Below are 15,651 nucleotides of genomic sequence, written 5' to 3'. Positions count from 1 at the left end.
ACATAACATTTTCAAGCTTTTCTCCACAACCATGAGGACTGGATTTTTTTTTTAAGTGAAAGCAGAGATGTTCATGTAATCACCTGACTTCAGGAGTTGATGTTTAGGAAATACACCATCTCTCACTGACTCACAATCAAATCACAAGAATTGACAACAGCGCCATTTTGCAAAATGAGGTTACATCAGCACTTAATGATAGCGATCCCTGCACCACACCTTGCCGTGGTGTCACATGGGCCTCTTTGGGCTCCCTGCACTGCATGGTGGCAGGGGTTCTAGAGGGGCTTCCCTAGCTACTGTATTCTGCTAAACAGCAGCTGGGTGTGATATCTCTGGCAGTTGGAGGTAGCTACTGCATTAGATCTGTGCCTTCTATTTCAGATTACAGTTTTGACTAGTCAGCCAGGCAAAGACATGGTGAAACAACTGGAAACAGGGTTAAGAGAGATAGACCTGGTGAGTCTGCGGAAACTGCAGATCATAGAGATCTCACAAGCAGACTTGCTGGAGTCAGCGGATGTGGAGTGGCGCATACATGCTGAGGAAGAGGTCAGCAGTGATGGTAAGTGCAGAGAGGGAGCACAGTGTGGTTATGCATTTGGAGAGCAATACAATCACCAGATGTCCTTTTAATGTGAGAGTGGCTGCTCGTCAGTAGTTTGTAACAAACCTCACAGGCGGGACGTTGCTGAGCCAACAGAGGCATTTAAGGAAGGGCAGGCAAGTTTTGTACCACTGCACTCCCCAGGGAGCTCCACAGAGGGTGGGCAGCTTTAATTCATGGCCTGGGTTCTCTTGGAGACTCATCTTCAAAGCTTGATCAGAGAATGTGCTGAAGTGCATTTCTTGGGTGCTCTCGTCCATACTACCTCTCCAACTGCCCTCCCATTTTCTGGGCGACACTAACTGGCTCCTGGTCTCTCGGCAAAGGGGGTTGTGTGTGACTTGCACTAGTCCCAGATTTTCTGCTAACCGGGGCACATAACACAACTTACTGGGTGGAACCTAAGGAGTGACTAGAGCCCCAGGGGCTAAATGTTATTTTGGCTGGCTGCAGTACTGCTAAAGCATGCTTCCTCCTAATCTCTAGGGGCATTCTCAGCAATCTAAATTGAAGCAACAACAATAAGAAACTGCAGAACCAGAAATCCCTATTCATTCCTGTTTGTAGCTTCCTGCTTTCATAGTGAATGGGTACAGGCAACTCTCTAAACAAGGAATTCAAAGAGTTATATTCAGCGAGAGAAATCCTGCACCACCGCTCAACTTGGTGACAAAAGCTTATGAAACGTAAGGCCAAATTAATTGCACTCTCTCATTTAGGTATTTGGTCTGACAAACTCCTTCATATCTCTGATTAGCAGCTGATGTTTCAGTTAAATTCGCCTTCCCAAGGCCTGAGGAAATTACAGGGTTTATGTGAGCAGCGTTTGTCAATAGCAAAGGTTTGTACTCTGCTCTCACAAACCTGGGCTGCAGCACAGCACATGCTGATCACATTTTGCCACAGGCAACAATCTGTGCCCCTGACTGCACTCAGTCAACCCCACCTCACTATGCCAGTGTTGACCAAATCACATACTGCTCATCCCAGAGCTGCTAAATTATACAGCCATGCACTTAGAAAGCCAAGCTCACTGTTTTACCATCCCCTCTTCTCCCAGGGTCCTCAAAAGTTGTCTGTCCTAAAGTGATCTTCCCTTTCAATGGGGTAGCTATTCAGGGTTCTGCACTGTTTGAAAAAGAAGGCCTTAGGGAGAATGCTCATCTTTGTGATGGTAATACACCCTGATCAGATAAAAAGCGCTCCAGCCCCCCTCACTAACCATTACCAGTAGAGCTGGGAATGAATAAGGAAGAGGATAAAGGTCCCACAATTTGGGGTATCATTACACTGAAATATTTAATATAGCCAGGAGCTGGAAGAACCATAAACTGAGTTGAAATAAATGAATTTTGGAAGGGCTTGATCCATACAGTTCCAAAACTGATATGCTCAATGAAAATGTCTACTACCTGTGCAGAGGGGAAGCTTCTGCATAGCGGAAGAATACAGAGTTCAATCAGAGAGGGAGCAATGTTAGCAGGTGGCTCTTGATAGGAGAAACCGGGACTACTGAACAAAGGAGTGGATTAAAGTTCTTGATAAAAGTGTATGCCTGAGCCCTGTTGTATTAATGTAGCTGGAATAAAGGGCCCAAAGAGTCAAAGGTGTTAATATGACCGTGTCACTCTCCAACATTAAACAGTGTTGAACAAGGTTTGGGGTTTGGAATACAGAGACCTTGGTGTGACATCCTGTCCCTTTAAATGTTTGAGGATTCTTCCTCCCCAGTGAAGCCTTTCAGGTTAGTTTCAATAAAGCATGCCCAGCAAATGCCTCTTCCCACCCCCCACTCTGCCCCAGCCCACCTCTTGCTCCACCCTCTCCCCCAGCACCTCCTGCCCGCCGCTGAACAGCTGATCCGCAATGGGCAGGGTTGCTGGGGGGGGGGCAGGGAGTGGGAAGGAGCTGATTGGTGGGGCCGCCGGTGGGTGCTGAGCACCCACTAATTTTTTCGTGGGTGCTCCAGCCCCAGAGCATCCACGGAGTCGGCACCTATGTCTCTCAGGCTGGGCAGAGCTGGGTCGTCTGCCTTGTCTCGTTGTACTGGTGCCATTTGGTACACTTGGCCTCAGGATTAAATCAGTGCAGCAGCTTCAACAGGAAAGACTGAGGGAGTCCCCACATCAGAATATCCCATAGCCCCATGGCTTGAGCACTCCCCGGAGTGTGACAGATCCCTGTTCAAATCCCTTCTCCACCTCAGGTGCCATAGGCACCTAACTCCAGGGGAGGGCTCACACCTGGGAATTCCTAGCAGAGATAGGCACCTAAGTCCAGGCTGCAGGGAGCCACCTATCTCCATGAGAGGAGTAGTGCTTAACACCCCCTCTCTGGTCACCATCTCCCACCCAGTAGCTTAGGCGGCTCACTGCCTAGCCTACTGACTTCTGTGAATTGCACTGTAAGGTGCCTCTCTCTCTCTCCCCCCACGTGTTGGATAGGAGCCTTGGCACCAAACTCAAGCTTTGTGAATCACAGTATTTTTCTAGGTGTCTAAAAACTAAGCACCGTGATGGGTCTGTGTCAACATCTAACTCTGTTTGTGCATCCAGGCCCATGTGCTTCACAAATATTAAAGAATTTATCTTCACAACACCCCTGTGAGATTAGGTTGTCGTCATCTTCTCCTTCCCCTTTTCCCAGGTGGCTGGGATCGGGTGGGTCGCCATATCAGACTTAGGTGGTGGTATTATCCCCATTTTACAGCTGGGGAATGGAGCCACAGATTTAAAGTCAAAATTATCAAAGGAGTCCACTAATTCTGGGTGCCAAACTGAGACCCAAAGCCTGATTGTTCATTGTATTTTGCATTTAATTGCACTTCATATGTTCAAAACACAGCTCAAATTGAATTCCATTGCAGTTGTGAGTGCTCAGCCCTTCTACAAACCTGGCCCCTTGTATCTCACACTGGGGAGCCAGAAAATGAGAAAAGACAATTAGTGGCCATCTGAGAGTTCTGGCTTAAGTGACTTGCCCAGCATTACACAGAAACTCTGGGGCAGAGGCAGGGATAGAATCCAGTTTTCCAGGACGGCATTCAGTGCCTTAACCCTGAGACTATCATGTCTCATACCATCCCCTGCCTCATTCTCTATGCACATTCCAACTTCTGCAACAAATGAGACGAGGACAACAGCTTCATTACCTCTGATTTTTCCATCTGAGCTTCAAACCAAGGTTTCAGTCCATTACAAGCTTCTGTTTTCAAGATTCTGGATTACATTCTCCAGCTCAACTTTCAAGGGCTCCCCATTGGCTCTCTCAGGGTCCATTTAGTTGCCATATCAGTGTCCGATTCAAACTCCTACAGTGTTCTCTCATTCCACTGTTTCAGAATTTCTAAGGGTGTGTCTACACTGCAGCGGGGAGAGGACATTCCCAGCATGGGTAGACAACTTCTCGCTAGTGCGCAAAAAACAGCAGTGTGGACTGTGCGGCACAGGCAGCAGCTCAGGCTAGCCTAGGGTGGCCAGATAGCAAGTGTGAAAAATGGGGATGGGGGTGGGGGGTCATAGGAGCCCATATAAAAAAAAGCCCCAAATATCAGGACTGTCCCTATAAAATTGAGGCATCTGGTCACCTAGCCACCTGAGCCTGTACCCAGAAGGTTGGCCAGGCTTTGACTAGGGTGGGTAGCCCACGACTCTGCCTATGCTTTAATGTCCATGCTGCTATTTTCAGGGTGCTAGCTTGAGTGAGACTAGCAGGAGTCTGTCTACCTGCACTGGGAATCTCACTTCTCAGCTGCAATGCAGACATACCCCAGAAGGACTGGTTCATGCCTATCCCCTCCATTCAGGACCCTAACCCCAACCCTGCACTGGGAATCTCACCTCTCAGCTGCAATGCAGACATACCCTAGAAGGACTGGTTCATGCCTATCCCCTCCATTCAGGACCCTAACCCTAATGGGCGTGGAGTAAATACAGTAGTTATGTCCCAGAAAGGTGCTTCATCCATCTGTGCATTTTTCAAAGAAACAGCCAATGTAGAAGCTAAAGAGCTAATAAATTCTTCATGAGTGGAGAACCATCATCTCTCTCTGTGTGAGTCAGGGAAACTCAATATAAATTTATGCTTTACAGACAGATGAACAGGAAATGGCTCTGTGCAGGTAATTGCTCTTCAAGAATGTAATTAGTGGCATTTCACTACAGCTGCCCCACTGAGGTATGGCCAAGCTGCCCCATTTCTTTCTAGTAAGAGACAGTGTTGAGTTTCCTTTTACTAAGGCCATATGTTTTGCCAACACAATTACAGTACATAGGCAGCCGCATTGCTATTAGAGAAGAGAAAGGAAATTCATGTTTATCAAGAGAGGAGTGACAACATTCCCCAATTGCACACACACAGCATCACTCCAAGAGGAGTAGCTCAGCACTGTGTGTGCATGCCATTTATCAGAGAGAAGCTCGTGCATTCCCCAGTGTTTTGTTTGCTGAAGAGCTAAGGTTGTCTCCAGTCTATATTTCAGAGCAGATGACGTTAGCCAATGCTCCAAACATTAATCATTCCTCCAGCATAAAATGATGCATTCACCAGCTCTGAATTATTCAGAGAGGAGAGAATACGACTGGCAGCATTGTGGGCAAGAAGCTCACTCACCTACCAATGCTGTGCATACAGGGTATTCTCCAGCGAGGAGCCCAGATCCTTCCCTGGCCCTTTCCTCCTTGGCATGCCTCAGGAAGGAGTTCACACACACTCTGGCACTAATTTCCATCAAGGAGGAGTCCACGTGCTTGCCATTAACCTGTGTGCTCAGCATTCCTTGGAGAGAAGCTGCAGTATTCACCAGTGCCATGCTTCTTGGGAAGGAGCTGTCATTCCTGCAGCACCGTGTGCAGGGTACTCCTCAGAAAGGAACTCACACAGTCACCAGTGCTTTACTCCTCAAGGCACAGCTCGTGTGTGTTCACCAGGATTACATGCTCAGTATCCTTCCGAGGCAAAATGAAGCACTTGCTGGGGCCAGGTGCCTGGAGTCTCTTTGCGGAGGGAACGATGTATTTCCCACCATCTCAGGCAGGGCTGTGAGAGGAGCATCATCAGCTCTCTACCCCTCAACATAAGAACGGCCCTACTGGGTCAGACCAAAGGTCCATCTAGCCCAGTATCCTGTCTTCCAACAGTGGCCAGTGCCAGGTGCCCGAGGGGGAATGAACAGAACAGGTAATCATCAAGTGATCCATCCCTTGTCCGCTCATTCCCAACTTCTGGCAAACAGAGGCTAGGGACACCTGATATCCAGGCTTCCTAAAGGAGCAGCTGGTCTGTTGGGCATGCTTGTGACCCTGCTCACTTATCCTTCAATTCCACTCCATAATTGTGAGCTCTTCAGAGCAGAGACCTGCCCCCTATGCAGCACCTGCAGACTTGTGGGCACTATCAAATAATAATGACCAGGAAGGGGATTGCTTTGCTCCTTGGCTGGGGAAAGGGCTATACTAAACTGTGGTCTGTCAAAATGAAAGTTTGCTGTGAGGCTTTGGTTCCTACTAGGCCAGAAACTGGAAACATGCTTTAATTTTTAAGATTGGGGTTTTCAAAAGAGTCTTAGGGATTTGGGCACCCAACTCCCATAAACTGCTTTGAGAGCCCAAGTTTAAATCATTTACTATCAATGGTTGCTACAGCAATGTATGAACAGGGAACTAGCGAGCAGAACTAGGGCCATGGTATTACCCCCATACCCAGTATTAGTGAGACCATTACTGGCTATTGTGTCTAGGGCTGATGTCCACAGCTCTAAAAGGATGTTTACTAATTGCTAAAGGCTCCAAAAAGAGCTACAAGAATGGGTCCATCTCTGGAAAACCTGCCTTATAGTAAGAAACTAAAGAAGCTCAATCTCTTTATCTTAACAAAGAGGTTGGTTGTGGTTTACAAGTACCTACATGGGGCAGTGATTTCTGATAGAAGAGGGCTCTTTAACCTAGGACAGGTGAACAAAATCCAGTGGCTGGAAATTGAAGTGATAAATTCAGACTAGAAACAAGGCATAATTTTTTAAGTGAGAATAATTATCCATTGGAACACTTACCTAGGGACATAGTGGATTCACCATCACCTCAAGTCTTTAAATCAAGATGAGTTGCTTTTCTAAAAGAGCTGCTGTATCTGAACTGAGGTTCTGAGCTTAATGCAGGAACCACTGGTGGAATTTTCTGGCCTATGCTCTGCAGGAGGTCAGAGTAGATTATCGAATGGTCCTGCTGGCCACAAAAGCTATTAATCTATGAATCAAACACAGAGTGTACTTGCTTTGTCTAGTCCTGAGTCAGAGGACAGCCCCGTTCTACAGAAAGCATCTCCATTTACTTCAATGTTGCAGAATCAGCCTGTATCATAGGCGAGAGAAAAAACTCTCCAGAATTTGTTTGGATTGGTTGTTAGATGTCTGACATGTCTATCTATACTGTTTGTATTCCCATCACTAGTAAAGAGCAGTTTGTGGCATTAGGGCACATGACAATACTCTAGCTAAAGAAGAAAGCTACATCTGTGTGTCTTTAAATTCTTACACTGCACAAATCACCATGGTTTCTGAGCACCTCATGTATTTATTAGAGGGAACATCAGAAAAATCTCTGTACATCTCTCACCTTCCTCCACTCTGCAATGTGCCAAGGGAACGTTAGGCTAAAAAGCTAATTAAGAATCCTTCTCTCTTGACTTGTATTTTATCTGGAAAAGTGAAGTAACTTTGCACAGCAGGATTTATCACCTGTTTGGCCACAAACCAGGGTGGATTTGATTTAAATCAAATTGATTTAAATAATTATTTAAATCACTAGTCAGGAAGACTCAATTTAATCATGGATTTCTACATAAAAGTGCATTCTTCTTGGTTGTTATAACCTTAATATATATTGTGAAGAATACACACTATACATTTTTAAAGTGATTTATTTTGAAAACTTTTCAGATTAGTCTTACAGCTATATCAGAAAATGAATGATTGTTTGGTTATTTCATTTACCAAAGGTAATTGAAGCAGATATTTATGAAGTCATTGGGAGGTGAACTATCCCAATTCAACAGGTTAATCATTAATATTTGGAGGATTTTCTTGCCATGCTGTATTAGGAGGAGATCACCACCAGACAGACATTTAAATTGTTTTCTTTAACTAAAACAACAATGTTATGTATTCTGGATTTTTTTCTTCAACAGCAAACATAATATTTTAACAAAACAAGCATACGAATTTTTGAATTTAGTTAAACATTCAAGTTTTTTAAAATCAGGTTTGTTTTAGTTAAAAACAATTTTAACAAAAATAGTTAATGAAATATTTAAAAATCAAAAATTAAAAATCGACTATGTCAGCCAGGTCAACATGAGAAACTTAAGATATTGGCTTTGTAGCTAACTCAGTCATCTTCACCTTCATTTTCCTGTTTGTTCATAATCTGGAAAAGAAAAACAAGCTTTCCTGCTTTTTCAGGTCCCAAACGATTTTTCAATTTGGAATGAATTAATCCAAAGGAAGAAAATATTCTTTCTACACCAGCAGAAGAAGCTACTGCTGTTAAAAGTGAGGTTATCACTTCAACAGTTTCTGAATCCAAGTGCTTAAGTGACTTCTACCAGTTCACTGGTGTGACTTTCTTTAAAACATCATCAGCAAACAGATATTTCTTGAATGGTTCACCCTTAGCTCTGAAGTTTACTATAGTTGGCATTATGGAGGGATGATTGCTGGATGTCCATGTCATAGCCAACTCCTCTTCTTCAGCACTTAAGGTTTGACCCTGGTACTGAGTATTGAAAATATTTGCAAGAAAATGAGCTGGAGATAGTGCTTGTTCCATTTGTTTTTTTAATGCTTGTAATTTAACTCTGTCATTGCATATTTCTCTTTTTAAGATCTCACTCAGTTCCTTCCAAATTTCAACAGCGTCAGCAATAAAACAGCTATTTCCCTGCGTTTTGTTCAAGGCTACAGAAATAGGCTTCAGGGTACTCAGCATGTGTTCAACATTTCTCTTAAGCCCAATGTTGAGAACTTTGGCTGTGACAGTGCCATCTATTTTTTCACAATTTTGTTCACAAACTGTCATCAGATTAGGCCAGTTCTTGATATAGTGCTCAAAACAGTCCACTACTGAGTTCCATCGCACGTCTTGTGGGAGAGTTAGCTTGGTTCCTCTCACTCTTTTCAGAGCAGCTGCTGCAAAGTGGTTGTTACAGAAGTATTTTGCAATTTTGCAAATTTGCAATTTCAACAATTATTATAATTGCAGTTGCAATTATTTCTGGAACACTGAAGTCTTTGGCTAGGAGGTGCATCAAATGAGCACTGCAACCTTATGTTATTAGCTTGGGACTCTCTTCTAAATAATTTCTTCTCATCTTGGATACATTTGCAGCATTATCTGAGACCAAGCTGCGTACTAGACATTTGAATTTTTTTTCCAGTTTGTTATAGCTTTTACTGCTACTTCTTGTAAGTATTCTGCTGTGTGTGCATTTCTTGATGTATCAATTGTTTCTGTAAGGAAGACATTCCCTTCTTCTGTTGTCACACAAGCACATACAACAGGATCATTGTGGACATTGCTCCACCCATCAAGACTCAGGTTAACAATTTTACCCTCTAGACCTTTTGCACACTGCTCAATTTCTCTTTCATACACTTTATCCAGCAATTTGCCTGCGACATCTGCTCTGTTGGGTGGACTGTATCCTGGTCTTAATGACTGAACCATGTTAATGAAGTGTGGGTTCTCAATCATAGGGAAAGGAGAATTTGTTGCATAAACAAACCGGGCAATTTTTTCATCAATTACCTCTTTTTGTAATCTGCTGGTTCTTATCACAAACTTATCTATGGTTGTTTCTGGATGATGGAAGGTTTTTTTCTTTTTGCTACAGGTGATATACTGTGGCTATGTGACATACATATTGTGACTGAAACACTATCATTGTCAGATAACTCTGAAACTATAGAAAATGATGGTGATCTTGAAGGTGGATAGTCTTCAGAATCCTGTTGAGGATGGATTCTCCTAAGCAAAATAAGTCAATGCAGTTATTTAATTATTACCACCATACTGCTCATTTAGTATTCCTCATTGCATTCACTGACACTCAGTACTACTTTAAAGGTGAAATTGTAAAAGGAAGATTTGCCTATTTCAGCTGTTTCTTTTTTATCACAACTGCATCTAAAATGATAGTACCATAGAGTAACAACTATATTTTTGGCTCAAACATGAGAATTCAAGAATAATCCAGAAGGAAGACAGGCAGTCCTTAAGAAAGAAGTATGAAATAAAAAAGTTTACCAACCTGAAGATCCTGCATGTTCAGACATGTTCCTTTCATCATCTTCAACACAGCTTCCGTCTGAGAAGAAACACTTTTCATGATGTTGTTTCATTTGGGCAACCAGGCCTTGCATTTCTTTGTGGCGCTGTTTACATTTTGCACACATGCCTGTTTTACCCACAGGTAAAGGAACTTCATTAAAATATTCCCAAACTGGGTCTCTTTTACGGCCTGCTGCCATTATAGGATTTCCCTTCTAGTAAGAGACTGGTATGGTAGATCTCAAATCAATGAAGGCTGCACTCAGAAAGACCTCAAGACTTCTGGAATATGCTGCTCAAACAGAACAGAAGTACTGAGCACTGAGTCCCATTGAGTAGATAGAAAGATTAACCTAAATAATCTATACAGAAGCCCCTGGAACCCCATAAGATTGGGTCCCTAATCCATGAACTATTGGAACTCATTTACAAAACTTTCTTAAACATTACATGAATATATTGTCTCATACTATAGAGTTAGAATTTATAATCCCTATTCCATGATGAGATATAACGTATCTTAATTAAAACTATCTTTAGATAGGTTTTTTCCTCAAAAAGCATTTTATCAAAAAAAAAATCCCATTTTTTTTTATTTTATTTTTTTAAAATCATTGATTTTTATCCACCCTGCCATGGTGAGCCAGGGCAGTGAGAGCAGCCTTGTGTTGTGCCACCAGAGAAATCCTTGGTGCCTGACTTTGCTGGAGTTGAGTCAAGTAGCTCCCTGCTGGAAGCAAGTAGATCTCCGGCTCTGCCATACATGCTGCTGCAGTTCCTGTAGATTTTCCATGTAGATGAGTGGAATGTGCACAGTATTTAGTCTGACCATTTAGTTTGAGGCACAGTTGAAGAACTGTCTCTTGGAGTTCAGAATTCTGCGCATTTCTCTACTGAATCCAAGTATCAGATTATCCCTTCTTATAAAATAGGCAGGATTGAGACTGCATGCTAACTGGCTAACAGTGATTTCAGCTGAGCAGTTATGGGACAAATACTGCCTGGCTCAAAACTACCATTAATGGGCAGTATAGTAGGACTGCGCCCAGCATTAGTCAGGAAGACCTAAGTTCTAATTTCAGCTCTGTCATTGACTCTATAAGACCCTTTGCAACTTTCTGCTTCAGTTTCCCCATCTGTAAAACGGGGCAATGATACCTACTCTCCTTAGGAGTTGTGAGGCTGAGCCAGGGTTTTGACCATGTTAGGTACTACTTCCGTTTCACCTACATTTTCTTTAAATGGATACAGTCTACTTTAAAACTCCCACTTCTATCCCATGAACTTACCACCTGCATGTGTTTTTACCTTTGATCTGAACACTGTTTTTTTGCCATGTAAAATATCCCAGGCTGGTGTGGTGAAGGCCCTTGTAACCAGAAGTATAGAGGCACGCATGTGCATAAGCAGCATGGCCTAGGGTAGCACTCCTTGTGTTCAGGCATGGACTCCTCTTGCTGCAGCTGTTGGGCAAACAAATACAAGTACAAACAAACTGGGAGTAAGGAAAGTATATGAGCCATTGAAACACCAACACACCTGCTCAGAGTGGCCACAGCACAGATGGTTCATATGGTTCTGGGTTCTGAGGCCTCTTCCCAACTGGGAGAGTCTTGGGGACTGTCCTAGTATAATGTTGACAAACATCTGTCAGGGGCAGTGTAGGTATACTTGGTCCTGCCTCAGCGCAGGGGGATGGTCCCTTCCAGCCCTAAATTTCTATGATTCTCTCCTTCCGCAGACAGTGCGATCCTGGGGATGGATATTGACCTTCAAACCATAGAGAATGACGTTGTCAGCTTGGAGACTTTCTTTAAAACCTGGCTTCACGATCATGGCACAGACAGAGAGCAGCTACATCTCCTCCTTCCCTCAGGAGACTTCCGTCACTTCACTGCCCCCAGGACAAGTCTAAGTATTTCATCTTCTCTCCCTCTCAGCTGTGGCCCACTGACTCTCACTGGCCCACACATCACACAGGCCTGGGGCACAGTCACCACTCAGCAAAGTGACAGAGTCCAGCATTCTATTGTTGGCTGCAGCTAATACCATAGCTGAGGCTGAAAAAGGCAATTGATTTAGAATGGCCCATTTTCAGGTGCCATTATCAGCCATCTCCATTGGGACTGAAGTGTCTCAGGTCTGATTCTCAGTTACACCAGACTCCTTTACATTCTGGCACCACAGAGGTGCCTTCACATGGATGTGCATTTACACCACCTTGGCAGCCCAAAATGTGCCTTAGAACAGTGTAAAGGAGCCTTAGTGTAGCAGAGAATCAGACATCCTCATGAGGAAATATTTTAGAAAATGTGACCCAAGTTGGTTCAGCTGGTTTTTAAGAACGTAAGAACGGCCAGACTGGGTCAGACCAATGGTCCATCTAGCCCAGGACCCCGTCTTCTGACAGTGGGCAGTACCAGACCTTCAAGGAGAGTGTACAGAACAGGGCACTTGGAGGGATGCACCCGTCTTCCCTTCCTGGCTTCTGGCAGTCAGAGGTTTAGGGTCGCCCTGAGCATGGCGCTGCATCTCTGACCATCCTGGCTAGTAGCCATTGATGAATTTATCTAGTTCTTTTTTTGAACCCAGCTATACTTTTGGCCTTCACAACATCATAGAATCATAGGACTGGAAGGCACTCGAGAGGTCATCTATTCCAGTCCTGTGCACTCATGGCAGGACTAGGTATTATCTAGACCATCCCATGGCAATGAGTTCCTCAGGTTGACCATGCATTGTGTGAAGAAGTACTTCCTTTTGTTTGTGTTAAACCTGCTGCCTATTAATTTTATCAGGTGACCCCTAGTTCTTGTATTGTGGGGAAGGGTAAATAACCCTTCACCATTCACTTTTTCCACGCCTTTCATGATTTTATAGATGATTTATGTTTGACAGTGATAGAAATAACACTTCCTGTGCTGATAGATTATGCTTAGCAGGGGCCAGAGCAGCACGTAGATAGGTGTCCTCTTACAAAATGGTTAAATCTGTTCATATAGTACTGAAGTAATTGTCAGATGGTTGAAGCTACCAGAAGTTACATATTAGTGGGAGTACAAAGTAAAATCAGTAAGGAAAATGCTATTTTCCTTACTGGTTTCACTTCAGTCTCTCAATGCCCTCCATGACACCATGGGCAGCCCTCCCCTTAATATTCACCACCCACCCTCAAGAAGTTCGAGTGATTGTTCACGTCGATTCCAATTAGGTGTGCTCGCGCCGCATGCACGGTCGTCAGAAACTTTTTCCCTTAGCAGCTCCCGTCGGGTCGGCCAAGGAGCCCCCTGGAGCAGCACCCTCATGGCGCTCAATATATGACCCTGCCGACCCGACCCCCCTTCAGTTCCTTCTTACCGTCCATGGCGGCGTTGGAACTGCATTAGCTTGCTTGCCTTCAAGTCTTCCCTTAGCCATTCTTAGGGTGACCAGATCACCCAAGTCAAATATTGGGACACGGGGGGGGGATTGCACTAGCTGGGCAGCAGCCCAAACGCGACTGGCCAGGGGCTGGGTGCGCGCAGTGTGCGCGCTGCTGGGTGCCCGCAGCAGGCCCGGGTTCGGGGGCGCCAGAGCCAGAGCCGCAGCCGCCGAGCTTGGCCATTGGCTGGTTCCTCCCCGCGCGGCAGTAGGAACTGCAGCAGCGGCTGCTCCCGAGTCCCGCTGCCCGGGGGGGAGAACAGCTGCCACCTGGCCCTGCGGGCCGCCCCCTACTCTCCCTACCGCCCGACTGAGTCCTGCCTGCGCTCGGGGCCAGGCCAGACTCCCACTCACCCTGGCCTCGCGCTTCCCCTGCGTCTCCCGGGCCTCCCTCCAGCGCTTGCGGAGGGAGGAGGAAATGTGAGCCTGGGGAAGAGGTGGGGATTCGGGGAGGGAGCCAATGGGGGGAGGAGGGGGCGGAGTCGGGGTGGGGGGATGCGAGCACTTCCGGGCTCCGGAGCATTTCCTTGTTTGTCCAGTGTCCCGACCGCACATCAGTCAGGACGCGGGACAAACAAGGAAATATCGGGACAGTCCCGATAAAATCAGGACGTCTGGTCACCCTAGCCATTCTTAGTTTAAAAATTTTCTTTATTTTCTTGTTTTAGTTATTGTTAGTAGTATAGTTGGTGAGTGGATCATTTTCCCCTCACCCCGCCTTGGGCTCCAGGGCAGGCCTCAAGCCCAAGGATTTAAATCTTGCGGTCTATACAAGAAACCTATGCCCATCAGTGACCCTCACAACTCGTGCTTGAGGTGTCTAGGGGAGGCGCACCAGTCCAAGCTCTGCAAGATCTGCAAGGCTTTCAAGTCTAGGACTAGGAAGGAACGTGACTTCTGTTTGAAACAACCACTAATGGAAGTTGCACTCCGTCCCGCAGCACCCGACCACCAAGCCCTGGGCCCAAGCTCAGTGCAGAGCACCCCGGCGGTGGTCTGCGAACCAGTACAAAGAAAACTCTGGTGCTAGAGATCCTCAGTACAGAAGATCCCCGGCACCGCAGCACAGTGCGGCGCCCCAGCACCAGTCGACATCCACAGTGCCCCTTAAGCGCCATAAGAAGGCCGACAGAGGGCCCTCTCCTCAGAGAGCAAGACCATCCAGGGAGATGCCCCAGAAGAAGGACTTAACTTCCAAACAGCAAGACCCCGTGGCGTCGAATCCGGCGATCCAGTCGGCACTGTTGAGTCCAGCACCCAGTGACTCTCCAGGGGAGCTCGACTTGGTGGAGGAGTTGGAAGCCCTCTCCACCCCAGATACTTTCAAGGTGGCAAGGGACCTCATAGAAAGTACTGTGCCTCAGCCCCCTGCTGTTAGAGACAAGCCCCCAGCACCACCTAGACGGGTGCCATCTAGAGGCAAACCAGCAATGATGAGGCAATCTTCCTCTCCAAACTGGCACCGTTCACAGTCTTCTTCACCCCCGGCATCGGTCTCAGTACATGACAGTAAGACGCAGGGAGCGCATCGCTCGGGATCTCTGGCACCGGGGGGTTGGCACTGGTCACGATTGCCCTCTATCACCCGGCACCATGATAAGGCACTGGAACATAGGAGCCGCTCCCCGCACCGGTCTAAGTCACAGGAAAGCTGGCACTGTTCGTCTACACAGTCGTCGCAGCACCGATCTCCGACTTCCTCCTCTTGGTACCGACTGCCAGTGCAGGGATCCTCGGGACCGCCGTGGTGTGGTCGTCGCCCTCGGACTCTGAGGATGGCTCCTACTACTCACAGCATAGTAGGCACAGTTCGGACAAGCGCGGGAAACACGCTCCTTCATCCTGGCAACCTCAATGGCCACCTGCTGCACAATGGCCCTTCAGGACCCCCTGGGCTTACCATCAGGCCCAGGGTACCCCTTCCAGGGTTTCTAGGTCGGTTGCATTGGGGCATCACAAGGCACGATCACCGGTGGACAGAACCATCCCTCGTAGCACAGAGGCGGCTCTATCCAGACCACCCCCGCATACTAGAGAGAGCACATCGGAACCGGCCCCAGATCCATCCACATCCAAGGTCCTGTCGGACCACGTTGAACCACTTGGCACATGGTGGGCCATGATGACCGTGTGCCTCCACTGGCCTCTTCTTCATCTTCGCCTGATGAGGCGGTGGCCAGAGTGTCAACTTCAGGTCCTCCGCCCATCGATCACAGGTCCCACCAGGACCTACTCTGCCGCATCGTCCGTAATATGGGCCTACAGGTGGAGGAAGTAATTGAGCCAGAGAACCCGGTGGTG

The 15,651-nt window shown here is 46.3% G+C and overlaps 1 protein-coding gene across 1 annotated transcript in view; it reads left to right on the top strand.

Moving 5' to 3' along the window:
* M1AP (meiosis 1 associated protein) overlaps window positions 1-15,651 on the top strand; it is a 56,348-nt gene that overhangs the window by 21,622 nt on the left and 19,075 nt on the right. The window contains exons 3-4 of the mRNA XM_026658368.1: window positions 385-565; window positions 11,672-11,845. Of these exons, the coding sequence (XP_026514153.1) occupies window positions 385-565; window positions 11,672-11,845 (355 nt within the window). The remainder of the gene's footprint in view (window positions 1-384; window positions 566-11,671; window positions 11,846-15,651) is intronic.

The sequence above is a fragment of the Terrapene carolina genome, unplaced genomic scaffold (genome assembly GCF_002925995.2).
Source record: "Terrapene carolina triunguis isolate 2854851 unplaced genomic scaffold, T_m_triunguis-2.0 Scaffold431, whole genome shotgun sequence".
NCBI lineage: Eukaryota > Metazoa > Chordata > Testudines > Emydidae > Terrapene > Terrapene triunguis.
Note: the sequence above shows the minus strand (reverse complement) of the source record. Positions and strands in the feature narration are given on the sequence as shown.